This window comes from Grus americana, chromosome 6 (genome assembly GCF_028858705.1).
Source record: "Grus americana isolate bGruAme1 chromosome 6, bGruAme1.mat, whole genome shotgun sequence".
NCBI lineage: Eukaryota > Metazoa > Chordata > Aves > Gruiformes > Gruidae > Grus > Grus americana.
This window is the reverse complement of record NC_072857.1, coordinates 17,824,981-17,852,142: the sequence shown is the minus strand read 5'-3', so window position 1 is coordinate 17,852,142 and position 27,162 is coordinate 17,824,981. Positions and strand designations below refer to the sequence as shown.

The following is a 27,162-nucleotide window of genomic DNA, read 5'->3' as shown; positions in this document are numbered from 1 at the left end:
TGCCAGGTACTCGTCTTGCTTTAACACATGCCTGGAGGGCCCCTGGATACAGCCAAGATAGGAATTTGTATCCCAAGCTGGCTGGCTGGCTTGCTCTTCCACTTTCCAGCTCTCACAAGCTTGCATGGTTAAAAAAAAAAAAAAGTATAAAAAGAAAGGTAAGCAGAGCATCAACCATCACCCTCTTAAGTTTTCTTGCAATACACACACTTTTTTCTCACCTGAAAATCAAGCCTGGGCTGCAGCGGTTAAAGTGTAGCTAGGACACCCTGGGGTTGCTTTGTAGCACCAACAGCAGCTCACATTCACCACAGGGCTGGGTCAGACAGACCTACACCCCGCACAGACCTACACCCACAACACCTTCTCAACCTGTGAATCAGGCCCCAGTCTCCAACTCACATCAGGTCATCAGCATCCCAACCGGAGGCTGTATGAGGTGGGGACGTCCCACACAGGATCCCATAAGAGTTATATGTCCTCAAGGAAAGCTGCTGCCCTGCCAGGCTCTGCAAGGAAGTATGGAAGGGGTCAGGTCCGCTCCATGCCCATGTCTACAAGCACTAACGAGCAGCGCACAGTCATGCTGAGCGCTCCTGATGAGGATGGGGTGGCTGTGTCCCTCTATGAGCTACAGCCCAGAGAGGCTCTGAGCCCTGGGGAAGGGAATCCCACACACCATACACAACGTGAGCTGTACCGCACTATCCGATCGCTACCCGATCCTCGCCCAGCAGCAAAGCCGACTGTGTTGTGACATTCACAGCGATTAGCACAGAGCGAAGAGGCTGTGGCTCAGATGCCGCCACCTGCCTGGCTCAAGTTTCCCCCAGTAAACAAGGGAGCAAAGCTCAGCTTCTGGATGCCATCCCCCCAGATGCACCCCAGGTCACAAGCGTGCTTGAACCACAAACTGACCCTAGCACACCAGTGAATGTAGATGTGAAAAAGCGAAATAAATATACAAGGAGGGGAATGAAAGTGTCCCTGAGATCCCTGCCTAGAGGGGATTGTCACTGCAGCATCACCGCACGTGCTGCCAGCTTGGCCATTGCCTGTGCTCTCACCCGGCTGTGAATGACGTTGCAAAACCAGCAGGCAGTGAAAGCCACCTGTGCCTCATCTCCACCCAGCTTTACAGCTATCAGTGGATCATCCTGCTATAAAAATAAACGTGATTTGGCCTAATGAAGTTGTAACAAGGGATGTGAATCCTACAGCCGGCTTAGACACAGGTGTGAGTACGCCAGCAGAAGCCCTGTGTGACCCTGCTCTGGAGTAAGTGACAACAGCAGCACAGATGTTACCAGCACAGGCACGGTGGTACAGCCGGCAGCCACGGCTGCCAGGGTGGAGGTCTGGCCACGGCACGGCCTTAGCCACTGCCTGCTCAGCCAGGGCTGGTCACCACCCCCACAGAGGCAGAGTGAGAACGTGCTGAGCTCGCCCCTCTCTAGAGCGGTTTTGCCACAGAGCCGCAGCAGCGGCTGGGCTGGCATGGGGCAGGGGTGCACTGGAAGCAGCGGCTGCAGAAGGAAGCAGCAGGGCCTTTTGTACAGCTTCCAGACAAGGACTGCCGGCTGACAGCTAGTAACCACCGCTGTGGAGACACAGGAGCTCAGAGATAGGGGCAGGAAGGGTGAAAGGAAGAACATGCCCCCGCACAGGGCAGGTCAGGATGCATCCAGACTGGCAGCACCAGCTTATGCTGCCTGTCCTTCCCCTGGCCCACACTCCTCTCTCACCTCCTGCGTGCCAGCACAGCCACCTCTGATGTCTGCCTGCAAACCGGCTCCTGTCCTCTCTGCAAGGATAGCTTGGCAAAGCAGCTGCTGAACATCCAGAAGAACTGGCGGGGATGGAGGCACCTTCACAGGCCAGGCTGTGGGCACAACGGGACAGCAGCTGTCATGTCCCCATGGCTCTGGGCACAAACCATGTCACCTGCTGGAAGGTAAATCCTTGCTAGTTACCAGTCAGAGAAGTTTCCCTTCACGTTTAACTCTGTCAGAGTTGTGGGGCGGAGGAAGGTCACAGTTTGATGCAATTCCTAGTTCTGCCAACCCAACCCTAAGACAAAGGAACAGGAGTCCATTCTGCTGCTCACAACAGCAACAAAACTACACTTGGAAATTTTATTGTAGAAACATGAGCTGGGAAAAGCCCAGGGTGAACTGGTCGGGCTAGAAGTCAAACCCAAACATCATTACTAGTAATTAATGGACTTATTAATGGCTTGGACTTACTGACACACAATATAGAAGCCAAAGTTGTCACTGTTGGAGTGACCGTACAGCTTACAATTATTTCACTAGCACCTTTTATTATTGCACAGCCTGCTCGCAAGCTTCAGGATGTCAGCTGGAATGCTGCCACAGCCTTTACAAATGTCACATCACAAGCGCACAGAGACCACCACCAGCCCACGCGCACCCCAGTAAGCATCAGTGGAAGTCCCTTCCTCCAGCCCCTGCCTCCCCGCAGCATGTGCTCCTCTAACGGCAGTGTGGCAGCTCCTCGCAGACCCGTTTATAATGGGAAAGGACAAGAGTATAAGAGCCCGGGTGTGCCCATCATCCCTCCGTCACGTGAATTTAGCTGGGAAGGTTATTTTAAACGCAGCTGTGGTGACACGCTTAAAATAACAAGAGCTTGCAAATGTATGAGCTGCAAGCTGACCTGATAATGTGCTGTCAGCCTCACGCAGCCCAAAGTCATAAGGCGAGGGGGGGGCCAGACAACTGTGATTTGCTATTTTTTTTTCCTGTGTCATTGCAGGGTGCAATTTCTGTTCTTTAGGATTAGAAAGGGTAACATCTTTTTCTAAACGAGACCTGAGTTCACACCAAGTTCCTCACTTGCAGCTCTGGGGCTTTTGGTTAAAGCTTGAACAAGCGAGTTAAGAACAACACAAAATAAACAGGTTTTAAAACCAATATACATTTAAAAATAAGGGTTTGTACCCCTTCAAAAAATTTAAAAACTTTGAACAAGATCAACCGCATTGATCTGAAACCAACTGACTGAGAGTGCTTATAGCTGCTCTTGCACCTGGTAGCTAGGTAGAAACTCTTGTGTTTCAATAGCACAGAAACAACCCTCACCTACATTAGCTCCAGGAAACAAGTGGCCTCAAGTCCAGTCACATATTGAGACAAAGCAGCACCCGACACCATCCGCAAGTTCAAGCTGAAGAGCAGAGGGTCCTGCTGGCCCAAGAAGAAGTCCACGGGGGCAAGAAAGCTCAGAGACAGCTCGGCCACCACAAAAATGCTGGTGGCACAGGGGCCAACAGCCTGCCGTGATGCTTTGCCACCCAATTAAGCATCGTTGCTCCCTCTCAGCTCCAGTATCATCCTGTAGAAGCAAGTTTTGGGTGCAAAACCAGAGGCACAGGATGACAACCAATTTGCCTCCTAATCAAGACACTAAGGTTTTGCTCGGCCACTCAGATAAAAAAAAAAATACAAGTGAGAAACCCCCACCACAAGGATGTGTCAGCAAATTCCACCTGCATCCCAGGATTACATTTGTGCCTGGCATTTGCGCTGGGGCTAGTCATTTCAATTCAACAGCTGTGGTGCATGGCTGCCCAAAATGATCCTTTAACTAAGCAGAGTACTGCCCTGCAAGAAGAGCAGAGCAGCTCTGGCACGCACTCCCGTTCCCAAGGTGGCGAGGAGGGAGGCAGGCAGACCTTACGGGCAGCAGGGTGCTGGACCAAGCCACAGGAGAGCTGGAATCCAGCTGCAGCCTTGCTCTGCGCCACAGCAAATGCCTCCCTCCACGCACACGCAGGCTGCACTGGGGACTGAAGGCTCACACGTTCAAGTTCACAAGGGACTTTGTCACTGCTTGCAGGGCACTGGAGCACAGTGTTGGACAAGGTGAGGGACTCCAGCGTGGTTAGGCAGAAAATCCAGGGCTGCAGCTTTGCCGTGGAGAGAGTGCACTGGGGACATCTAAAATAAAGGGCTGGCTCAGTGCTTGCCCCAGGCAGGCTGACCTGGCTGTGACCAGAGTGCGGGGGCCAGACCAAAAGGCAAAAGGTCCAGAGCATGCAGTCCCCATCGCTATTGAAGGATATCAGCTTTTCCACCCTGACAGAGTCCTCAGGCCACCAAAGAGGACCTGCCACCCAGTGACAGTGGGCCGTGCAGTTCTGTTTCCCCAGCAGCAAAGCTGGGAAGTCCCTGCCCTCACTCCCATCCCTGATTCATACTTTCCCATTGTCTGGGCTACAGAGCAGTTGTATTGCAGCATAAACTACAGTAGGGAAACTGAGTCTGTGTTAAAAGCAACCAGCTAAAGCATGGGGTGTTTTACAGCCTTTCAGTGAGGAGGTGTAAAGCACCTTCCTGCAGATCCGAGCAGACAGCGAACCAAAGGGATCGCTTTCTCAATTGAGCTTCACAGTGGGAGAAAAGGGACAGGAGAATTACGCAGCGAGACCCGGGGAGAGCTCGGCCACCAGCACAGGAACCAACAGGTGGTCAGCACAGATCAGTCTGGTTTTAGGCAGCCTGGGCACACTCTCAGCCTTTGACACAGAAATAAAATAAAGGTGGAAGTCTCGGGGTGAGTGGAACAAATATAAAATACCAGTATGTAACAAGGAGACAAGAACTGCCCAATTAGCTCAAAATACATCAATTCTTTGTCCATCCTCTTTTCTTGATACTTTTTTCTCAAAAATATCTGGAACTGGAAGAGAAAGCTCCCAGGTCTGTCCTTCGGTACGTGATGAGGACCCTTCCATGTCTTGACTGGGGTGGAAAAGATTCCCCTGTAGGCACTACAACCACCTCACTCCATACAGCGGTCTCTCAGAGCTCAGGAGTGGAGCAGAAACAAAGATTCAAGTTGGGAAGAAGCCGTCAAATACTCCCAGACTTGCTGCACAGGATGAACCTGGGAAATGCCAAGGAATGGCACCTGGCCAGGCTGGTATGGCAGCCAAAGCCCCTGACCTGCATCAGTGACATGATATCTCCATGCAGGCTTGATTATCTGGGGACAGTGGCATTTGGCCCCGTCAGTGTCCACCTTAAAATGTGATTACTGCTATGCTGAGTAGCACCCCAGGCACGACTGAAGAGAGGGAGGGGCTGATTTGTCATCAACAAAGTTTGCCTAATACAAAACTTAAGGACTGCAGCAAGAGTAATGCAAGGACAGACAAATGCCACTATCTGCTGGGTACAACCACTAAGAATCAAGGAAAAATTTTTAGATAAAACTGTAATCAAACCAACAATTCGCTGTTAATTCCCCCAAACTGCGTAGTAGCCACCAGACCATCACGTGTATGTCTGGTGGGGAGCACACAGCAATGAGAAAGAGAAGCCGCATCACAAGGAGTCACGTAGGGAGGGTGTTGATGTGGAGCTGAACTCTGCCGCCCACAAGATTCCCTGCCTGGCTGGGCTGCAGGTGACAGGAGGCTGGCACAGTGCTACAGGGCTTCCCCACTCCTGCGCCCCTCATTCCCAGCCTGGAGGCATTCAGGAAACACTTCAGGCTTGTCTGAGCTCTTCTCGCAGCTCTGCCATTCAACTTTCAGACCCATCGGCTCCTTTTTACAACACCAGAGCAACCAAGCTAAGACTCCAGGGGAAGGATTAACAGCTGGGCTGTCCCAGCACCCCAGCTAGGGTCCAGTCAACCCCAGCTCCATCCGCGAGCCACTGGAGAGGCTCGTTGGGGAGCCAGCTCTTCTTCCTCCCTGGCACTCCCCCAGGGAACACAGTCTGGTTCTCATTTCTTCAGGTAGAAGTCCTTGAGGGCAAAAGCGCTGCCAAGATGCTTCGTCCTGCCCCAGGAGCGCTGGCCAGGATGCCGTCCCCAGCACGTCCTGCCGCAGAGCATCCCCGTGCTGCCTCCCCAGCCCCACGGGGCCCAGCCCAGCGCACCCCAAGGGGACACAGGGTAAGGCCACGATGAGCCCCCGCGGGGAGGCCTGGCGTTGGGCAAGGTGCCTCCTCAGGGCCCGGGCACAGGCCGGGTGGGTGCTGGGGGCACGGTAGCGGGGCAGGGAGGGCCGGGGGCCCCGGCGAGGCGGGAACGGGAAGGCAGCGGGGGGGGGGGGGAACTATGGGCCTCATGCCTCGGGAGGGGGGGCGGGGTGTCCCTGGGGATGGCAACCGGGGGGAACGCACACCCCCACTGGGGGAACAGCCCCGCTTCTTAAGAGGGAAGGCACACGCAGGCCCGCCCCTCCCGTACTCACCGCCCGCCTGGCGCCCCGGGCCCCGCCGCTCCCCGCAACGCCGCCGCCACCGCCACACCGCCCGCCGTTACCATAGAGATCCGGGGCGGCGCCGCCACGTGACTACACCTCCCGGCAGCCGCCGCGCCGGCGAAATACACTTTCCGGCGTGCCGCGCGGCGCCCCCTAGCGGCATGGGGTGGTGGCAGCCTGGGCGCCGGTGCCCGCCGTGGGCCTGCCCCGGGATGGAAGAGCAAAGTCCCGGGGCGCCCTGCGCCACTGCCCGGGGCCCGGTGGGCGGGCACGGCACGGGAGGACACTTAGAGGTGGTTTGCTGAGGTCTACAGGCACTTTTCCGGGAACAGCTTCCCACCGGGAGGGCCCTTGGGTAAAGCCGGCCGGGCAGGGCCCCCCTCGGGTGGACAAAGTGGCGGAAGGTCACGGCCGGAGCCCGAGGAGGATGAGGGAAGCGTTTGTCCTGTCCAGCATCACGCTGAGCCCAGGGGTCAGCCCTCAGCGCTGGTGCGGGGCAGCAGACCTGCCGGGATCCGAGGGGCCAGAGGTGTTTCCGGCGCCACTCCCGCAGGTGCTGCGCAGAGGTGCGAGGAGGCGGAGGAGCTTCTCGCAGTGCCGGGCAGAAGACGGCCGGGGGCTGCCACCAGCAGCAAGCTGCGAGTCACTGCTGACCAGCACGGCCAGCTTGTCGGTGGCTCTGAGGGAGAGCAGGACCTGCAGAGCAAAGAGAGGGACAGGAGTCACCCGCCAGCCTGGTCCCTTGTCCCCACAGCACCATCAGGTCCCACGAGGGAGCTGAGGTCCCTGGCAGTACCTGCTGTATCCCGGGGTGCTGGCTCAGGGCCCGCAGTGCGACGAGGGCTCCCTCTCGCACGCTCTCCCAGGGGTCCCGGCAGGCCACCTCCAGCAGGACATGGGGAGCCCTGCTCTCGATCAGCAGGTCCCCCAGCTCCGCCGAGCGCCGGCCCAGGTTGCCCAAGGCCAAGGCCGCGTTACAGCGCGTCCTGGCCTGCGCGTCGCTCAGCAGCCGCGTCAGCCCGGGCACGGCCCTGCCCAGGGTCGCGGCCGGGGAGGACTCGTGGTAGGCAGCATTGCCCACTGCGAAGCTGGCTGCCTTGCGCACGCTCTCCTCCCGGTCCGCCAGGCATGCCAGCAGGCTCTCCAGCAAGCCAGGCTGGCTCTGCAGTGCCTGGGGAAAGCCGTGGCCGTGTCGGAGCAGGTTGCCCAGCAGGTTGCAGGTTTTGGCCCGTATCAGGTGTTGCTGGTGGCCAAGCAGGCAGGTCAGTGGCTGGTCGGCCGCATCCGAGCCCCTCAGGATTCTCTGGAGAAAGGGCAGGTGCTCTGGACAGGTCCGGGCCACGTGGGTCAAGAGAGACAGGAGGTCAGTTGTGAGCGTGAGGCTGTCTGAAAACAAGGCAGATGTCAAGAAGGCAACGACGTGCTCCGAGGAGACAGCTTCCCTCACCATTTGGTCTATGACCTGCTCGTCAGACACAACGAGGTGGCACAAGAGGCTCATGGGGAGCTCGGTGTACGAGAGGGACAGATGGCGAGAGCAGACCTAAGGAGAAAAGAGACCCAGCAGTGCTGAGTGTGCTGTCTTCATGTGTAGGCCAAGTCAAGTAGCGGCTGAAGGCTGCCAGCAGGTCAGTGCAGAGCTCAGCTGCTGGCCAAGCTGCTCTGAGGGCTGCATGGCACCACAGTGACATCCCTGTGGAGGCAGAAACTGCCAGCACGCTGTGAAGTGGTGCCACGCATGGTGGGCTGCATGTGGGGAGGTGTCTCCACAGTATGGGATGGAAAAGGAACACGGCCGAGAGGGTACCTGCAGCAGCTGGGCAGGGATCTGGGTGTCTCTCACAGCCTCCATGACCAATGCTAAGGTGTCTTCATCCACATCCAGTGCAAAAGGGAAACAGAGGAGCTGGCAGGCCTGGATCACCACAGCTGGGACAAGCTGAGGGTCCCCATCCTCTCCTGCTTGCCTGAATTTGTTAGAGAGAGAGAGGGCTTAATACAGAGGCGATCAGGAAAACATCAGGGCAAGAGGCAGAAAGCATTCCCCACACCCGGCACTAAGGAGGGGCTCTGTAGGTGAGCTGTGCTCTGCAAGTGCCAGGTCAGGAACTTCTCAGCCCTCTGCGTGCTTGTGTCCAAGCCCCGTCCAGTGGCTAAGCTCTGCCCGCTTCAGCCCTCCCTACAACTCACGTCTGTGCCAGGCATGCCAGGAGTCTAGGGGACAGCAGGCTCTTCAGTGCCACCAAGAGGACACCGTGGGATTGAGTGAACTGAGGCAGGCACTGGTGGGACTCGTGCGTGAAGACGAAGAGGGCCAGGCTGAGGAAGAGCAGGGTGCCTGCAGGGGAAACAGCATGGCAGAGGGGCAAAGCTAGGGAAGGCTGAAAAGTCTCCTCTCTTCTGCCTGCCTGTACTGCCTTCAAGGCTGCTCCAGGGTTGCTTCTGTGCTTCCCTGCCCAAAACCAGACCAATCTCCACCCATGGTGGTCACACCTGCCAGGGTGAACACTCCCTGCAGTAGAGACACCCTTTCTTGTTCCTCCACAACCGGCTCAGCTGAGCTGCTGCTGACTGGGCACAGCATGGGCCAACCCAGCCCTCTCTCCTTGGAGGACAACAGCAACCCCCAAGAAAAGCCCCCTGAGCCCTCTGGCCTCAAGGACTAGATTTGGACGGGGACAGAAATGCGGGCAAATCTGAGGGCAGGATGTGGAGCAGGGTCCAGGGCAGATGCCCTGTCGTCCTGCAGCTCCTACCTTGAGGGGAGAGGAGGTTCCAGTCTGGCTCTGCTGTGGGGTGACCTGCCCCTGGGGAGTCTCCCTCCAGTGCTGCCCTGTCGCTGCCCACACGAAGCACCACAGCAACACAATGCCACATGATGCTCCACAGGTCTGAGGTGGCAAAGCCTTCCACAGCCACATCCTCCTAGAGGTGGGGAGACAGATGTCAGAGGGCTTCATGGTCCCCCATGGCTCCCCAGGGTTCTAGTCCATGGCTCTGCCAGCCCCATGGTCCTGGGAAGGTGAGGGCTGGATGGACATGGCTCAGGGGGAAGAGAAGGGGTCAGGCAGCTGGCAGCCCTGCTGCGCCTGCTGACAGTGCCAGTCCCAAGGCTTCTCTACCCTCTCACTCCAATGTGCCAAACCCTCCGGAGCTCCACAGACAGCCAGGGACATTAGGTGACTTTCATGGGGTTTCACAGCTCAGCCAAAGCTGCCCGGTTCCCTGGTTTGCCCCAGCCTCCATTACCAATCCACATTCAGGCCTTTTTTCCCCCCACACCTTTTGGCAGGGACCAGGCAAAGGCAGATGGGCAGGCTGGTACCTGGGTAAGGAGCTTCAGCAGGAGGAAAAAGAGCCCATCGTAGAGACCAGCACCCATTGGCAGGGGGAACTGCAGCTGTAAGAGAGAGTGGGGCACAGTCTGAAGCTAGGTGCTGGGTCTGAGGGCAGCAGCACCACACCTGCACCCTTCTGAGCCTGCCTTTTCACACCTCCATACAGTAGGTTGACCATGGCTGCCCTGCTCCTCTGTCCCCATCCCATACCTCAGCAGGCACTGTCAGCGCGTTTGTCATCACCGGTAGGATCTCTTCTCCCCCGAGCTCCAAGGCCACCCCATACTGACTGAGCTGTGTCAAGAGGAATGCTGCAGCACCCTGTGGGACACGCAGAGCTCAGCACCTTTGGGACTTTCCCATATGTCCTCAGCCCAGGACAGGGACAGCCAGGCTGTGCTGCCACCATCCCACCCCGAGTGAGCAACAGTAAGACCCAAATGGGATGTGGGGCTCTGCAGGGCTCTTGGGGGCAGCTCTGGCAGGGTGGGCAAACTTACCACAAGGGAGACAACAGGAGACCGGGTGATGAGATCCACAGCCAGGGTAACCACCTCCTCAAGCCTGAAACACAGGGACCAGGGGAGAGGCATTGTGTTCCCATGGCTTCACATCCCACAGAGCAGCAGCAGCCAAATACCCCCAGGGCTGGGAAGCAGCCACCTTGCAGGAGTCCTGGTTCACAGCACCTCCTTGTCCATGCTGGCTCCTCACCACATCCTCAGCACCCACCCACACTGCCCAGCACTCTGCTGGTGTGTCTGGATCAGAGGGATCAGTGGGAGCAGGAGCCCCGACTCTGGGCAGGGTGTGGGACAGAGGGCTGTTCAGGGCAGGGCATGTTCCTCTTCCATCCATGAGTGAAAGTGGGTGCTTACCTGGGAGGGGAGGCCTGGAGCTGCAGGGTGAGCAGGGCCAGCAGGTACAGAGAGGCCTCACAGGCTGCTCCCTGGGCCACCTCCGCCATGGGGACCTGCCAAGGGAGCAGGATAGGGGAGACAGGGGGACGGCAAGGCTGTGAGGAAAGGAGGGGACATTTCTGGGCCCTGGAGGAGAACTGCACTCTCCAGACCAAGCTCCCCCAAACTCTTCTCCCCACACATTCCCCAGCTTGGTTTGAGCAGCGCTCAGAGGAATGTGTCCTGCTTGCCCACATTCCTACCCCACCACTGGGGCTGTGGTCAGTCCTACCTCGCCTTTCGAGAGCTGCATGAGGGAATCCCACAGTCGTTGGCTCCTTCCCAGGTGCTGGCACAGGCTTGGGCTGGCATGGCAGCCAGCGTAGAGAATCTGCAAGGCAGAGAGAAAAGATGCATACCAGCGCCCAGGAACAGGGACACAGTGACCAGGCCCATCCCCGTCACACCCCATGGCTACCGTGGACTGATTGATTCAACAACTGACACCAGGGAGATGGGAGCCATTGAGGGCTGAGCCCACAGTTCCCCCTTCCCCATGCTCCTAACCTCAGACCAAAGGTTCAGGCACCTCTGGCCACAGCCAGATAAATGGACAAGGCCATTACCTTCAGCACGTTCAAGGAGCAGCTTGGGTGCTCCAGTCTCCCCAGCAGTCTCCCAAGGTCCTGGTTCTCTCCCTCCATAAGCTTTTCAGCTACCTCCTGAGCGACCTGCAGAAATCGGCCTGTTTTGCCTGGGCACCTGAAGCACTGCACAGACTTAAGGAGTTAATGCTACCAAGAAATTAATAAAAGAAGACATCTGTTTCCTACATGTTGCTTGCATTCACAAAGGGATGCCCATCTGCCATGACCCAGTATGGCTTTGATGCACATTCCCAGAGCTGAGATGAGCAAGGCAAGATTCCTCCTCTGCTTCCCTCCTTGTTGACACAGAGTTGAGTTAAAGGATCAAATGTAAATCTGTAGTTTTGTTTCCCCTCTTATTGCTCCCTTATTGTCCATTCAATTTCAGAATTCCTACAGTTCATATTACTGTCATATAGGAATTCTTCATGTTTTCTCTGCATTGCCTAGTTCTTTACTTAGCCCATCCCACAGTTCAGATCCTAAGTGTGAGTCTCTTAATTGATTTAGGAGTCCTTAGACTCCTAAAGCTCAGCTGTTGGCTAGGAAGGAGCAGCCTGCAAATGCCAGCCCTGCAGCCACCAAAGCCAGAGGACCCCAGCCCTCCACTCTACTGCTGAAAAAGAGATCCTCCTGCAAAGGGCTGCTGCCCCTGTGAGGACCACATCTCCTTGCCCTGCAAAAAGAGCTGGCCTGACCTGCTGTTTGGCTTCCCGGCAGCCATTCCTCTCCAGGGGGATGCTGCAGGCAGCAGCCAATGCAGCTGTGAAGAGGTCTGCCACACGTGTACTCTGGTCCTGGGCTGACTTGGCCTCCATTGCTGTACCTGCACAGGGACAGAGCTCAGGAGACATGTGCTAAGGGTGAGGGATGCTGAGGGGCAGCAGGATGGGGTTGAAGGCCAAGAGGGGAAAAGTCAGGCTTGTGACACGAGGAGGGTGAGATCTGGGATTGAGGGAGACAAGAGGAGAGCCCTGGTTAGCAGGGGTTTGGGCAGATAGGCTTTAGCTACCTCCTCTGGCCAACAGCACTGCAATGGCAGTCAGTCCTCTGAGGGAGCCCAAGGGCGGGAGGGAGAGGGGAAACCCCAGGAGGAGGTGGCGAGCTGCTACCACTGCTACCTCGCTGAGCAGGCTGCTCTGAGATGGATCCCTGAAGGAGTCTGTTCAGCAGGGGCTGTTGCTCCTCTCGCAGGCTGGCATAGAAGGGAGCAGAGACGGAGGGGTACGTTGCATCCAGGCTCTCACAGAGTAGGGTGAAGCACTGGGGGAGACACAGGAGTTGCCATCACTGCAGACTGAGGGTGGGAGGAGAGAGAAGGACTATGGGGGAGGAGGCTGTGAAGGGACAGCAGAAATGGGAGAAGGACTCATGTGCTAGAGCTTCAGGGACCTCCAGTTGTCCTCTCCAGCCAGGTTACTGTGTGGGAGCCACATGCAGCTGCATACTGGCTGAGAGAGGAGTACACGTAGAGGCACAGCCAGGGAAGATGCCCCCTCAGGCACCTCCTTTGTGTGTGTGATCCCCATCAAAAACCCCAGCGGGTGAGACAGCCTGCCCTGACAAGAATGCATCAGATCCCACAGCTGGGAGCACGGTCCTCACCCTGTGCTCCCCCCGACACACACACCCAGCCCCACAGTTTCTGTCCCTGGGGGAGAGGGTGGGGAGAAGGGAAACAGGGCCTCCTTACCAGGAGGCTTTGCTGGCAGAGTCTCATCTCGCTGTCGGCTGGCTCAGCCAGCAGCTCCGGCAGCAGGGCTAGGAAGCAGCCGGCACTCTCCCGGAAGACCTGCAGGCTGGGGGAGGCAGCGGGGTAGAAGAGAGCAAAGAAACATGGTCCCTGGCTGTGAGGACAGGATCTGGCCAAGCCCATATGTCCCTGGTTAATGGAGCAGGCAGCACACACAAGCACTGTGAGCCGCTGCCAGCTGTGCCTTCCCCTTAATTTGTCCCACTCATGGAAAGCGCTGCTCTGTGAGCACAGCGATACAGCACGAAGCTCTTAGTCCATGATGCTTCCCCACAGAGACAGCTCCAGCCACAGAGTACAAACACCACCCTCTCGCCTACTGCTGAGTCCCCAAAGTAGCCACAAGAGACCCGAGAGCACAGAGGGCTGTCCCTACCTGTCCTTTTGCCCACTGTCACTCTCCTCCAGGCTGCATTCACTGCTGAAATAAACTGTGGTCACCATGAGGAGGTCTGTCAGCACCATGATACACCAGGGCTGCTGCAGGATCCAGAAAGAAACAGCAAGTGGGGATTATCTGCTGGCCATCCCAACATCACCGTGGCAGGCTCTTTCCCTGCCAGGACCTCCCCTTTCTCAAGAGTGCCTGGAAGAGGCACCAGTCCTGTGAGCCAGCTCCAGCAGGAAACCAGGGCCTCCTTAGTACCAGCACTCTGCAGGGCTGGAAGGAGCCCAAATTTCTCTGGGGTCCTACACCCACCTGCTTGGTGCTACCACTCTCCAGGATCTGCTTGGCTAGACACAGCAGGGACACAGGCACATTCAGCTCTTGGCAGAAGTGGTCCAGCAGCTCAGAGTCACACCGGGTAGCCAGGAGGTTGCCCACAACACGGAGCACAGGACGGAGATGGGAGGCTCCCTCCAGCATCCCTTCCAGCACCTGGACACAGAGAAGCCAGAAAAGCTCATGATCAACAGTGGGTTTGGCCTCTCCATCAGCCATGGGGCAGCCCTTCAATCCATTCAGGCAGGGGACAGCAGGGGAGCAGATTGCAAGCTAAGTGCATGAGACAGCTCCTGGAGAAGAGGAGGATCTTCTTACTGGCTGGACTGCTCCCAGCACAGTCTTGGGGAAGAAGGTGGCATCCATGTCCCCAGTTGTAGTTGCTTGGGCCAGCTATCACTCACCTGCTGAGCAGAGTCTGCCAGGCGGGCCTGGACACGGTGCCGGAAGGTTGGGTCCCTGAGGAGGCTCAGTGGCGTGCTCAGCTGCATGGCTGAGGGCTCAGTGGCCTCGATCAGGTGCTGCCACTCCTCATCGCTCTCCAGCTCCTAGACATGGAGGAGAGGACTGGTGCCACAGATCCTGCCTGCCCCAGGGTCTCTGTACCAGCCCCTGGGGACTGGGCCCTGCTGTCCTCACCACAAGACACCATCTTACCTCACTCTCCAGGTCCACGGTCTCAATGCTGCGCCTGCCCCGGGGCTCTGCCCTGCCAGCACCAGGCTGCGGAGGGGCACCTGCTCCAGGAAACTCTCGCTCATAGTCTCGAGTGATGCTGTGCTCCCTGGCCAAGGAAACAGCGCAATCAGTGAACGGCCCTGCCTTCTCCTTTTCTTCCTGCCCCAGACTCAGCCCTCCCTCACCGTGGGTTGGGAGGAGGCTCCTCCAACTCCCAGTCTGCCATGCTGCTCTTTCCTTGCAGGACACTGGTGTTCTTCTTGGAGGAAGCTGGTGGAGCCCCCTCCCCAAGGGCTGCCTTCCCCGGAGATGCTCTGGGTCTATGCCCTGGGCATCCTTTGCCAGAGTCCTTCATAGATGCATCACCTGCCTTCCTCTGCCCCTGGGTGATGGCAGAGAAGTTTGGTCAGGGCAGAGTTACTCAGACAGCCAGATGAGTCCCCCAGACTCCACCACTCTGAGGACCCCACATCCTGCTTTGTATGTGGCTGACACCATGCACCTTCTGTCTTTCCCCCCAGGTCCAGTTTCAGTGCCCCTCCTTTGCCCTGACTGCAGGACATAGCCAGGGGAATCCCACACTTTTCTCTACCTTTTTCTGTGCCTCCTCAACCATCTTCTGCCGGGCCTTTCTCAGGATCCTGGACTGGCCACTCCTGGGCGCCATGGAATGGGCTTGCTGCTCCTTCAGGGCCTGCAATTCTGGGGACAGCTTGGTGGTGAAGGGGTTTGAGATCCCATGCTCTTCTGTGTCATCAATCACTGGGGATATGAGGGGAGAACTTCATCAGCAGCTCTCCCTTGGGACACAGGGAGAACGATTGGCTCTGGGATCACAGGGGAATCCCAGGGGACCCAGAGTAAGCCAATGGGCAGGAGCTAGGGGCTAGTCCTTGGAGAAAGCTGAGAGAAGGGAAGCAAAGACCAGGGTAGTAAAAACAGCAAGGCAGGGTGGTCCTCCCAGCCTCCAGGCAGTGGGAGGAGGAAACAAACCTAGCCAGCACTGGAAAAAGAGCTGGTACTCACCAGTAACCTGTCCAGCAATGAAGGGGTGAGAGAGCAGCTCCGGCCATGACAGGCGCTGGCGGGGGTCCTTCATTAGTAGTCCCTGCAGGAAGCTCTACAGGGCAGCACAGCACCAAGGTCACTGACACATGCTCAGCACCCGCCAGTGAGCACAGTGTACCCACCAGTCTCCCCAGTCTCCTCCCTGGGGCGAGGGCACCCAAGAGTCCTTCGTTCCCTGCCTGGCTCTAGGAAAGGAGAGGCTCTAGTGCTTAGGGCAGACAGGAAGACGCTTCCCTTCCCAGCCAGTAAATCACTCCTCTGCTGTTGGCCCCATTTTCCCAGCTTATGGACAGCGGTGATAAGGGTTCCCCTCCCAGGAGGCCCAGCTCTCACCCCTTCTCTATGTTCTGAAATCCCTGTTAGGGGACATAAAACCTAAGAGTGACCCACCAGGGCAGCAGGCCAGGCCAAAGCTGCTACCACATTAATGGATCTCACCCCTCAGACAGGGCCTTCGCCCTTACCTTGAAGGCTGGGCTTATGGCCACAGGCCATTTGACGGGGTCCTTGACGATGAGGCTGACAAGCTGGAAGATGCTGCTGGTGTAGAAGGGAGGGGTGCCCACAAACAGCTCGTACAGGATGCAGCCCACAGACCACAGGTCCGCCGTGTGGTCATACGGCTGCTCCTCCACCAGCTCAGGGGACATGTACAGCGGGGTGCCCTTGATCGAGGTCAGGACCATGGTGTGGATGCTCATGGCACGGGCAAACCTGCTCAGAGAAAAGCACGGATGGCCAGTTCAGGCTGAAACATCCATTGCAGCTCCCAGGGAGATCCCTACGAGTTCACCAACACCTCTCCCCTCTGAAGTCCAAAATCCCCCATCCCTGCTCAACTTCTAAATATGCATAGAATCCAGGTCCCCTTCCACACTCTCCCCTCCTCCTCTACAGCACCCAGGACACCCCTTGGCTTTCCCAAGGCCAAGTGTCCCCCTCCAGCTCGCCCCCAGCACCCACCCGAAGTCACAGAGCTTGACAACGCCGTCTTTGCCCAGCAGGATGTTCTGGGGTTTCATGTCACGGTGCAGGATGCGGTGGGAGTGCAGGTAATAGAGAGCAGAGACCAGTTGGGCAGCTATGGTCTGGACCTGCCAGAGACATGGGAGCCTCACCCTGTGTCCCATGGTGCAACCAGCTGGCACAGCCATGGGGTCCCTTATGGCCTGGCTCCCCCAGTACCCCCACTCTTGCCTTTGCCCTGTTTGGGGCAGAGACCAGCCCCAGCCATGGGCCAGCAGTTCCTTGGAACAGGACGATGGCTGAGGCAGCAGCCTAGTGCTGTGGTCCTTGGAGAGGGAACAGGGAAAATGAGGTCCCTGTTGGACCCTGCTATCCCCCAGTACAACTTGGCACCCTCTCCATCCCCTTCAGAAGCTCTGCCAGGTAAAGCTCCAAAGGGACCTCACCCTCCTGATGTCTCCTAGCCCACAGCAGAGACCCACTGCCTGCAGGCAGACAAATCTTGTTCCCTCCTGCAGCAAAAACTGTGTGGCTACTGTCATGACAGTCACCTGGTCCTCGGGCAAACTCCCATCATCCTCCAGGATCTGGAAGAGCTCCCCCTCTGCATAGTCTGTCACCACCACCACCTGGAGAGAAGAGCAGCATGGTGAGATCAGGCATTCACCCAACTGCGTCCCCACCATGCCCTGGAAACCAGGACAGGGCAGGGTAGGAAATCTGAGGGAGATGCTGGGGTGTCATCATGCACAGCCCATCAGCTTGGGCTGGGACCTGGGATGGGAGAGAGCCCTGTGGCTGCACTGCAGCAAGGGCCTGGCACTTAGCAGAGGCCTTGTAGCTGTCCTTATGTCGGACATCCAGCAGAAAGCAGGGAAGAGGGAAGGAAAAGACAAGCCCAGAACGGTACTTCCAAGCCCAGTGGGTAGAACCACTCCCTTGAGCTTGTTTTGAATCTGCTGCCCAATGACTTTATTTCATGTTCCATGTCTCATAGCACAATCTTCAGTCCTTTCTTATCATACTTTCTCCATGAGAGTTTAAATCAGTGAAAAGTCAGTCTCTGAAGAGACTGATGAGGTGACTGAAGAGTCATTCTCATCCCGTAATCCCAAACCACTTCTTTTGCATCATGCACCCCCCGCCCAGCTCATTCACCTCTGCATATAAGCTAGCACATCCCACACAGCCCACATTGGTGCTTGCTTCTCACACAACACATACTAGAAGGCTATGGAAAACACTGACCAGGCCCTGGGAAGGTGTCACCAGCACCTCCTGAGAAAGAGGTCCCTAGGACAGCAGGGCCCAGCTCTTGTTCCCCTGTCCCAGTCAAGCAAAGCATCTGCCCAGAGTAGTCCCCTTCACCTCCTTGTCAGTCTCAAAGCTGTCAAGCATCTGGATGATGTTGGGGTGATGGAGGCCTCTCATGATCTCAATTTCCCGCTGCAGGTTCTTCAGCTCCTTCTCAGACCGCCCCACCTTGGGGATGAACTTCAAGGCCACCACCTTTCAAAGCAGGCAAAGCTGCAATCAGACCAGGTTCCCACCTGCCCTGGCAGAGGTCATGTTTAACCCAAGCAGGACTCGGCATTTTCCAGCTGAGCACACCAAACAAGACATTTGTTCACTGGATTCCTTGGAGCTGGGGCTCCTCCCAGGCCCTTGCACATCGATACAGGTGCTCACAGTACTTTGCACACTGGTGTTTAAAGCAAAGGAATTTAATCAGTGAGCACAGACAAAACTAGGACTGCCAGAAACACAGGATAAGACCTAGAGATGCTGATGGACAGCAAGCCTAACACGAGCCAGCAGCGTGCCCTGTCAGTGAGAAGTGCTAGCAGCATCCTGGGCTGTATCAACAGGCAAGAGTTGGAGGGACGTGATTATTGTCCTTTATTTGGAACTTAGACCACAGTGGCAATATCATGGCCAGTTTTTGGCCCACAAACACATTGATAAGCTGGAATGGGTATAGCAGAGGCCACCGGGATTGTGAGGGGGCTTAAGCACGTGGGACGATGACACAGGGATTACAAATTGAAACAGGAGCTTCAATTTGATATAAGGAAAAACCATTCACCCCAAGTATAGTCAAGCACTGGCTGTAGAGTGTTTGTTCTTGAGGTTTCGCAGGATTTGAATCTAGTGCTGGCCCTGCTTTGAGCTGGGGATGGACTGGAGACCTCCTGAGGTCCCTTGAACCCGAATGACTCTGTGACAGGAGGAGCTGGCTGGGAATGTCAGCAGAAAAATGAATGAGTGCTGAGTCCCAAAGGCCTGGCAGGGCCCTGGAACCCAACAGCCACCAGAAATCAGTTCCCAGTACCACCCACTGGACCCGCAGCCCTCTCCCGTGCCGCCTCTCTCCTCACCTGGGCGCTGTGTTTCCGGCGCCCCTTGTACACGCGCCCAAAGGAGCCTTCGCCGATCATTTCCAGGACATGGTACTTCTCCATCGTGGGCGTTCAAGGGGAAAAAGGGCCGCTGAGCTGCCGAGGCAAAGTGGCTACTAAGGAGAAGTGCTTTGCCCTCTCTCCCCTCCTCTTGTCCTCTGCCACCGGCTGCCATGGGGCACCAACCCCCAATCCCCGCTGCGACGGAGACGGGCAGTGCCGGTGCCGGGAAGGCAGGGCTGCACCCGCTGCGATCCCAAATCCCAAAGGCCGGGGCTTCTCCTCCCCGCGGGCATCTCCCCTCCCCGCGGGGCTCCACCCAGGGCCCGGTCCCCAGGGCGGGTGTCCCTCGGGGCCCCCCGTCGGGCGCTGTCCCTTCCCGCCGGCTCCACCTCCGCTCCCCCATGGCAGGACGAGACCCAAACCCTGGGCGAGGCCCCCGCAGCCCCCGAGTGGGATTAACCTCGCCCCACTCCGCTCCCGCCGCGGCCCGGCCACTCCCAGGCCCGCCACCGCCAACCGCGTCGCCTAGCAACGCCCTCCCGCGCGTGCGCTGTCGCTGAAGTTCCGCTTCCAGTTCCGGGGCGCACGGGAAGATGGCGGCGGCCGGTGAGGAGGCGGAGGCGACGGACTGGTAACATTCCCCACCATCACCCTTCCCCGGTGCCCCGCACCCTCAACTCAGCGCCGCCGCCTGATTCCCGCCCGGTCTCCGCAGGGCGCTGCCGCCGGAGGTGGAGGTGCTGGAGTCCATCTACCTGGAGGAGCTGCGGGTGGCGCGGGGCCACGGCAGGTACGTACCGGGGCCCGTATCCCACCCCCCCCACCCCCCCCCCGGGTCCGGCCCGGCCCCGCGCCGCCGCCACTCACCTCGCCTGCCCCGCAGGTGGGAGCCCTGGGAGATCAGCATCACCCTGCACCCCGCCACGGCCCAGGACCAGGACTCCCAGTATGTCCGCTTCACCCTGGTGCTCTCCGTGCCCCCCCAGGTAGGCTGCCGCCCCCTTTCTTCCCCGGGTCTCTCTGCTTTCCTTGTGCTTTGGGTGCTGGTTTTTGGTTGTTTTTTTTTAGTATCCCAACAAAGCTCCGGAAATCTCGATCAAGAACCCGCGGGGGCTGTCGGATGAGCAAATTCAAAAGTGAGTGCTAGGAGGGAGGGGAGAGGGTGATCCTTTCCTCCAGAGATCTGGGGGGCAGAACTGGTGGAAAAGCCTTCTCAAATTTGCCTGGCTCCCCACGTCTGGTTAATAGATGGGTACAGGTCCCTAAATCACCTTGTCTTGAATCTAATGGGAGCCACTAGTGCTGAGTTTGACACCAAGGGGTGCACCCTGTGGTCGTTCCCCTGTGGTCCCCCTGAAATGTAATCTAAATCCCCTGGGCCTTTGAAGCTGTTGGTCCTGCTTTGGCAGGGGTGGGGCTGAACCCAGTCCTTAGGCAGCCCAACTTGCCTTTGTGCTCCTGTCCCTGGTGCAGTGAAGTGCGTGCAGAGAGACCCTGGTACCTGCCAGCAGCACAGGAGTAACACGGCTCTCACTAGGCCTGCTCAGGGGCTGCCATCAGATAAACAAAGCCTGACGTTCACCAAAGCCGAAGGCTGCTGGGTGAGCTTGAGCCAAGGCAGTCAGCAAACCTCCTCTTGCAAGTCCCTTGAGGGCAAAGGCTTCCTGTGCACTGCCTTGTGAGGAGCCAGGAGAGCACGTGAATGTGTGTGTGCACGTGTCCATCCCATGCTGCAGGCAAAGCTCGAAGGCCAGTGCTCTATTTCTCCTGTCATCGTGGTGCGGTGACGGGTATGTGGGACAGTGGTGTGGCTAAATTTGTGTTAAGCATTTCTGCTGCTTTGCTGTAGGATTTCCCAGACCCTCAGAAGTGTTGCTGAAGCCAGGCTGGGGACAGAGGTGCTCTATGAACTGATTGAGGTGAGGGTTGGGGGAGATTGGGACACTGGTTCCTGTCTGCCCGAGGGGTGGGACAACCCTGAGCACATGGGCAGGCCAGTGAGTAATGTGTTTGCTTTAATGCTTCCGCAGAAGGGGAAAGAGATTCTCACTGACAACAACATTCCTCACGGCCAGTGCGTAATCTGCCTCTACGGATTCCAGGTAGGCATGTGTCTCCTGGCCCCGCAAGCTGCCTGGGAAGTGAGGCAAGAGAATGGGGAGCCTGGGGCTCAAAGCTTGGGATATCGGCCTGGAACCGGGGTGTGCCTCAGCAGTCCCCTGCTCCCCTGGTCTGTAGGCAATCCTACTGAGCGTGAACCTTCCTAAGGCGATCAACTCTGTTCTCCCCATCAGCCTGAAGATAACCATCTAAAGAAACAGGCATAGGGGCAGCAAGTTATGCCAGAGCATCTCCAGGGGAGTGGGGAGGGTCTGGGGATAGTTGCTGGTACATCTCAGCTTCCCTGTGAGGTCAAACCTCCCCTGGAGTTCAGCACACAGGTGGTCAGGAGGGACTGGAACACATCCATGCAGGTGCTGAGGTCTGCGGGGACAGGGCAGCTTGCCTTGTCTGGATTGCAAGGAGAGGCAGTGCCTGCCTAGGAGGGACAACGCGTGAGGTGGGAAGATTGCTGCTTACACAGGAATGCATGCAGAGAAATCAGTCACAAAAACTTTGCATCCTGACTTGAGTGTTTCTCATGCTCAGAACAGGGAGAAGTGTCCCAGTAAAAACCGAGGAAGGAGAGATGACACCCAGCAAAAGATGTTATGTGGCTCTGCCAGCAATAGTGCCAGTTCCCCACTGCCAGCATTGACACAGGAGTGAAAACTCACCTCAGCTGGGGAGGCTACACAACCCTGTGCTCAGAAACCCTTTAAAGCTGCCCTTTCTCTTCTACAGGAAAGAGAAGCCTTCACAAAGACCCAGTGCTACCACTACTTCCACTCACACTGCCTAGCCCGCTACGCCCAGCACATGGAAGAGGAGATCCTCATGCAGCAGGAGGAGAGAGAGCAGCACCTGGCGCCATCCCCCAAACAGGTACTGGGCCCTGGGTTACCTCCCCTAGCCCCCCGCACCAGCCCTTGTGATGTCTCTGTCACCCCCTTTGGGACGTGGAGCGAGGGCTAGCCTGGCCCGGCAGCACAGGCAGTGTCATGCCCGCACTGAGAATCAGAGCGGGGATTAGACCAAATGATCTCCAAGGGCCCTTTCCTACCAAAATTACCCCATAAGTTTTTAGTACTTTAGCAGTTGGTTTATTGGATCTCTGGGTCGGCACCTGCTGTGTGAGGGGACAGAGGAGTTGCATTTTTGGACTTCTGGAACCACAAGAGTTATAAAAAAGAGCTCTTTCATTAGCCCTTGAACTGCAGGGGTTTGCAGCAGGATAAACACGATCGCCTGCGTTTTGGGGTGATAAAATCTGCCTGAGCAGATGTTGGAACAGTTGTCAGCCGCAGAGCAAACAGCGTGGCTGAGCATGAAACAAGTCAAAGGCTCCTTCCTGCAAAACCCTTTCAAAGAGGTGCTGTCTAGATGACACTCTCCACTCTGGAGTGGAGAAAAATAGATTCTAGGCTAAGGAGGACTGAAACTGTACATGCTGACAGGGGTGGTTTGTACAGTGGTCAGCTCCTGGAGCACAAATCCCGGGTGCCTCATGGTGGAGACACCTTCCGTTGCAGTTGTTGAGACACCAGGCTGCTTTCATGTTGCTGGAAACCCCTGGGCTTCCCTGCCCGGGCAGAAGAGCGAGGAACACCACCCTGTTTCACCTCCAGGCTGGAGTTATCTGGCAGCACGTGAGCTGGGTCACAGCCAGGGTCTGATATCGGCTCTCTCCTCCCTGCAGGAAGTTGGTGTGCAGTGCCCTGTCTGCAGGGAGACCCTGGTCTACGATCTCTGCGCTCTGAAGGCGGCGCCACCCCCACAGCACCCGCTGGTAAGAGATGGGGGCTCACCTGCCTAGCCGTGCTGGGTAGCTTCAACTGGGACATTGTAATGGATGAATGAATGAATGCACACTCTCGGGTCCTCCTAGATGTCCCATCCAAAGGGCAGTTCACAAAACCTAGTAGGGTGTCTCCTGACTCTTTGGTATGTCCACAAAGAGCAGGTTTAGTTGCAGAGCCCTGAGTCTGGAGCAGATGTGCTGGGGGAGACGCGATTTTACTGTGGGGCACGTCCCTGTACTCACCGGGATATAATCAGGGTCAGGAGAGCAACCTGATTGTAGCTGCTCTGCATCTTGCCCCACAGCAGGACGTCCTGAGGCAGTGACTGCAGGAACAGTGGGGCTGTGCTGGTGTGTTCTACCTCTGTCCAGGGATTTCATGTGCATCTGTAGGCCTGGTCAAATGTGGCAAAGGGAAGCAGGCTGCCTGGGTGCTGTGCGATCAAAGGGGGGTTTGGGGAGTAGCTCTTAGCATTGCTTTCTGCTGCTCAGGAGCCGTACCGGCCGGATGCCAAAACGCTGCAGCACCAGGAAGAACTGCGCTTAATTTTCAAGAAACAGCAAGAGAAAGGGGGCATCATTGACCCTGAAGCAGAGAGGAACCGTTACTTCATCAGCCTCCAGGCGGTATGGCACTGGGGACAGAGCGCGGGCGAGGGGGGCCCTGGACTGCAGGACCGAGCACTGTTGCTTGCTGTGGGACTCCCCTGTCCCTTTCTTCATTGGTGGCTTCTTTCTTTCAGCCTCCAGCCGCTGTCGATTCAGGCCAAGCAGCCGCTGCCTCTGAGCTGCCGGTGAGTGCAACCACTGTGGATGTGCCCCAGCTGCCCAGCCAAGCCTCGGCTCCAGAGCCAGCCGGGGTGCCAGAGGCCAGGGCAGAACCCGGGCGGCCCGAGAGGCCTGCTGTGCCTAGGGAGCAACAGAGCAAGAGGGAGAGGCACAGAGGGGAGAGACCAGCCCCCAGAGGCCAGGGCAGGCAGTCGTGCAGCGGCTCACAGGAACCGGCAGAGGAAGCCTCTCATTCACTCCATGGCTCCAGGGGGCCCAGGGGCTTCAGCCGGAGACCGGAGCGAAGACCTGGTGGGAGGCATAGCCAGGAGTTTTCAAAGCCTCATGGTAGAAGCAGGGCTGCTGCCTTGGCTGAAAGAAAGGAGTTGTGCCCTGAAGACCCCTCACCTGTAACGGAGGCAGTGGACTTGAAAGAGGAGCACCGTGATCTGGAGAGATGGACCCCGGAGGAGGGGGCTGAGACCCGGGGCAGGGAGAAGGAGAACCTGGCATTCAACCGTAGCGACCACAGAGCAGCTCCCAGCTGGCAGAGCCACCACAGGCCCTGGGACTGTGGGAGGTGGGAGAGATCCAGGGTCCAGGAGCATGGTTCCTACCCCAGAGCGCCAAGAGGGCGAGGGGTGTTCAGGCCCAGTGGACGACGAGAAGCCCATCTCCTTGAGAAGGAGAGTGGATCCTAGCAGGAGTGGTGAGGGGCTGGGCTGGAGAGGGAAGGGCTGTTTCTGGGGAGAACAGTGAAGGCTCTGATGGAGCAGTAGCAAGCAGACACTATACCCCTTGGGAGAGAAGAGGCAGTTGGCATGTGGCACAGCTTGCAACAGGCTGTGTCTCCAGGGTTTGTGTGGAGTGAGGCATCCCAGCATGAGCAACTGGCTGTCACCAGCGTTGGAGAAGCTGACTCCTGGCAGATCATGTCAGCCTTGGTTTTGGAGGACCCAGGGGACAGAGGAAGCCTTGTCTGGGGACCTGCAGCCATGATCCTTGTATGGGTGCTGCCAAGAAACATGCACACCTACAGAGCAAACAGACTGAGCCCAGCATGGTGCCATGGCAGAGCCAGAGTTGTGGCAGGACCTTCCCTAGAAGCCAGTGTCCTGGCCAAGCCATGGTGGTGCCAAGTGATGAGGCTGTGCCAGGGCAGCTTGCTGTGTCCCGCATTCCTTCTCAGAGCACCCTCTGAGCTGCTGTCCCTTGGAAATAACATCACTTCTCCTGCAGCCCTGACTGCTTTCAGCTGATGGGCTTGGCCAGGCAAATCCTTTGAACAACGGGACATTTCCGAGTCCCAGCCAGGAAAGCTAAATTAAGCTTAAATCAATGCATCGGCAGGTCAGGGCTGTCTGGTGGCTGAGGCTTTGGATTGGCTTCTGCTCCCCCAGGAAACCCGAAGTTAGCTGGAGCTCCTACCCTGTCCTTCAGCTGCTTTTGTGCAGGCAGAAGCTGATAGAGAGACCTGGGAAGCGCATTCCGCTTTGCAACCTGTATCTGTCAGGATCCTCCTTCTAAGGCCAGGCTGTCTCTTGGAGCTTCCGACAGCCTGGAGTGAAGACGTGCCCCAATACTTTCGGTACTTCGGCCCTCCTTTCATCTTCAAGCTGATCTTGCCTCAAAGAAATGAGGATTTGCTGTTTAAACTAACTTGGTGCAGTTCCCCCTGCTGCTGCTTCACAGATTTAAAGTGTCCCACTCCAGAGCTGTGATGGGTGATCCTACGCCCCTGAAGTGGGACACTGGTATTAAATTACTTCATTGTGTCTTCTCCAGAGCCTGCTCCCTTTGATTTCTCTGCCTTCTCGCTCCTGTTCTTCGCTGTTTGGAGTGAAGGTGTTGATCCCTGGTATTGCTTGCTCCCCTCCCTGCTCCCTACACCCAGGGCCAGGGCAGAGACCATCCCCTGGCCCTCCCACGTAGCAGGAGGGTTCCCCAGTCCCAGCTTTGCCTGGCTCGGTGTAAGCTGTTTGGCTTACCCAGACAGTACCAATTCCTTCACACTCATTTGTGCCTTGTGCCCCCCCCCACACCTCTTTTTTGGCCACACCTGGGTTGTTATTGTCTTCCTCCTCCTGCCAAGTGCAAAAACAACCATGCCGCGATGGACTTGCCAGAGCATCAGGTGAGATCCCAAGGACACCAGGGGCTGCACGCCAGCTGGGAGAGCATTTGCACTGCTTCTGCCTGGCCAATCCTTCGGCACACGAAGGGTGCACAGAAGCTCTCCTGAATGGGTCCTCCTCACCTGCTGCCCTGTTCTCTCCACATCTGGCCTTGTCCTGAAGGGCTTGGTTTAAACCGCTGCCCAAGAACCTTCTGCGCTTAAATTTCCAACACTGGCCTATTTTCAACCTTAATGCTCTAAAAGTGTTATTTATTTTTTCCCTCCTTGGTCTGAGCCTGCAGTACCTGTCCTGGGCTTGGGGATCTGAGAGCCAGATGTTGTGCCCTGCTGGGGATGAGGGCCGAGCACTCGCTCCCTGAAGAGAGCCCTAATTTTTCTTCAGTACTCACTCTGTCCTTGTTCCAGCTGTTTCCTGGGTGAACAGTGTGTCTACACTTGGGTGAAAAGGTGTAAACTTTATCTGACATTGGTGCTTGTTCTGCTGCCTCCTGCCTTCACTTATGAAATGGCTTTTGATCATGTCCTGAAAGAAACATGAAGATCTCTGCCCCTCACAGCAGCTGAAACTCCTTGGTTTCCTCCAGCAAGCCAAGCTTACTCAGCAGGAAAGCTGTGTCTGGTGTTTGGAGCATGGAAATTCGAGTGAGCAAGGACTTGGGTAACTTCAATCAAATGCCGGATGTGTTAGAGGGGAGGGTTTTTTTTCTGGAAGTAGGGATTTGGGAAAGACCATCACCTTTCTGACTCACTGCTGTCAGCCTGGAGCAGAGGACATTTTGCAACAGCACGTGGAAATGAATTTAGGCTAAACAAAACAAACCTCCAGGTGGGAGGGGAGAAATGGAGCCTGTACCCTGCTCTGGGGCTCCTCATTTGGTGTCTGCCAGCATCACCCACCTACCTCACAGGGTTGTTGTGAGGCTTAACTGGCAAAAGCACTCGAGCCGGGCCGAAGGCCATCGGCAGCATCTGTAGCATTAACACTATTAAAAGCAAGCAGAGTGAGAGATGTTGCCTGTGCTCTCATGTGGTGGCATCAGGCCCCTCTGCCTCTCCCTCACAACTCCCCCCATCCTGCTGAACTGCTGTCAGGCATTCACCAGTCGCTCACTGGCCAGTTTTGACCCCCAGCATTGAGGGAAGAGGCTGGATTCAAGCAGTCAGCCTCTGTGGGACAGCTGAGCACAGGGTTTGAGATGCCAGCAGTAGCACCCTGCTCCAGGAGCCACCCCAAGTCACTAGATACCCCCTCTATGGCCACAGGATCAACCCTTCACTTGCAGAAACACTTGTGCAAGCCAGGGGTGCATCAAAGCAGCTCCTGTTCGTGCTGAAATTCAGCCAGGTGGCATCAGCTGGGCCCCTTCCTATCCCTACATGCATTCAGCTTCACCAGTGCCCCCATAGGGCAGAGCCAGCAACCAAGTGGCTTGAGTTTGGTCTGGAACCAGCTCCCCCAGCCCTGCCAAGGTGATGCACCCCCAAAGCAAGAACACGAACACAGGGCCGGCTCTAGGGAAGCTGGATTTTGGGACTGGAACGGGGACAGGGGAGAGGCTCTGGCTGGCTTGTTCTGTGTGTCGGCACGCAGCACCTGATCCCTGGCTCTGTGGCACTGGGAAGGAAGTGCAGAATCTGCC

The 27,162-nt window shown here is 57.0% G+C and overlaps 2 protein-coding genes across 9 annotated transcripts in view; one reads left to right on the top strand and one right to left on the bottom strand.

The window, feature by feature from the left end:
* Positions 1–19,252, bottom strand: part of LOC129207909 (tubulin monoglutamylase TTLL4-like) — a 39,747-nt gene extending 20,495 nt beyond the window's left edge. For 2 of the 7 annotated variants that reach the window (XM_054829633.1, XM_054829632.1), the window contains exon 1: positions 6,230–6,707. Coding sequence is in view for 1 of the 7 variants with exons in the window: in XM_054829626.1 (XP_054685601.1) it covers positions 6,722–6,937; positions 7,038–7,784; positions 8,049–8,208; positions 8,432–8,579; positions 8,998–9,166; positions 9,567–9,641; positions 9,790–9,900; positions 10,080–10,143; positions 10,458–10,552; positions 10,771–10,869; positions 11,105–11,209; positions 11,824–11,951; positions 12,247–12,388; positions 12,819–12,924; positions 13,255–13,358; positions 13,579–13,758; positions 14,007–14,150; positions 14,260–14,386; positions 14,466–14,662; positions 14,873–15,042; positions 15,307–15,400; positions 15,813–16,062; positions 16,312–16,442; positions 16,866–16,943; positions 17,683–17,823; positions 18,693–18,776 (4,065 nt within the window). In the remaining 6 variants the exon portion in view is untranslated. Of the gene's footprint in view, positions 1–402; positions 1,569–1,745; positions 6,159–6,229; positions 6,938–7,037; positions 7,785–8,048; positions 8,209–8,431; positions 8,580–8,997; positions 9,167–9,566; positions 9,642–9,789; positions 9,901–10,079; positions 10,144–10,457; positions 10,553–10,770; positions 10,870–11,104; positions 11,210–11,823; positions 11,952–12,246; positions 12,389–12,818; positions 12,925–13,254; positions 13,359–13,578; positions 13,759–14,006; positions 14,151–14,259; positions 14,387–14,465; positions 14,663–14,872; positions 15,043–15,306; positions 15,401–15,812; positions 16,063–16,311; positions 16,443–16,865; positions 16,944–17,682; positions 17,824–18,692; positions 18,810–19,176 lie in introns of those variants that run through there. The other 5 variants (XM_054829626.1, XM_054829631.1, XM_054829627.1 and 2 more) reach the window with 5 other exon arrangements.
* A 40-nt stretch (positions 19,253–19,292) lies between these two features.
* RNF25 (ring finger protein 25) lies at positions 19,293–26,529 on the top strand. Of its 2 annotated transcripts, none has more exons than XM_054829635.1 (10): positions 19,293–19,347; positions 19,432–19,506; positions 19,600–19,702; positions 19,785–19,852; positions 20,566–20,635; positions 20,747–20,818; positions 21,561–21,701; positions 22,516–22,605; positions 23,110–23,241; positions 23,361–26,529. In XM_054829635.1, the coding sequence occupies exons 1-10, from the start codon at positions 19,310–19,312 to the stop codon at positions 24,084–24,086; spliced, it is 1,515 nt and encodes a 504-aa protein (XP_054685610.1). In that variant the 5' UTR covers positions 19,293–19,309; the 3' UTR covers positions 24,087–26,529. The 2 variants fall into 2 exon arrangements, with proteins under 2 accessions (XP_054685610.1, XP_054685609.1); XM_054829634.1 differs by having other exon boundaries at positions 23,110–23,244.
* The last annotated feature ends 633 nt before the right edge of the window (positions 26,530–27,162 follow it).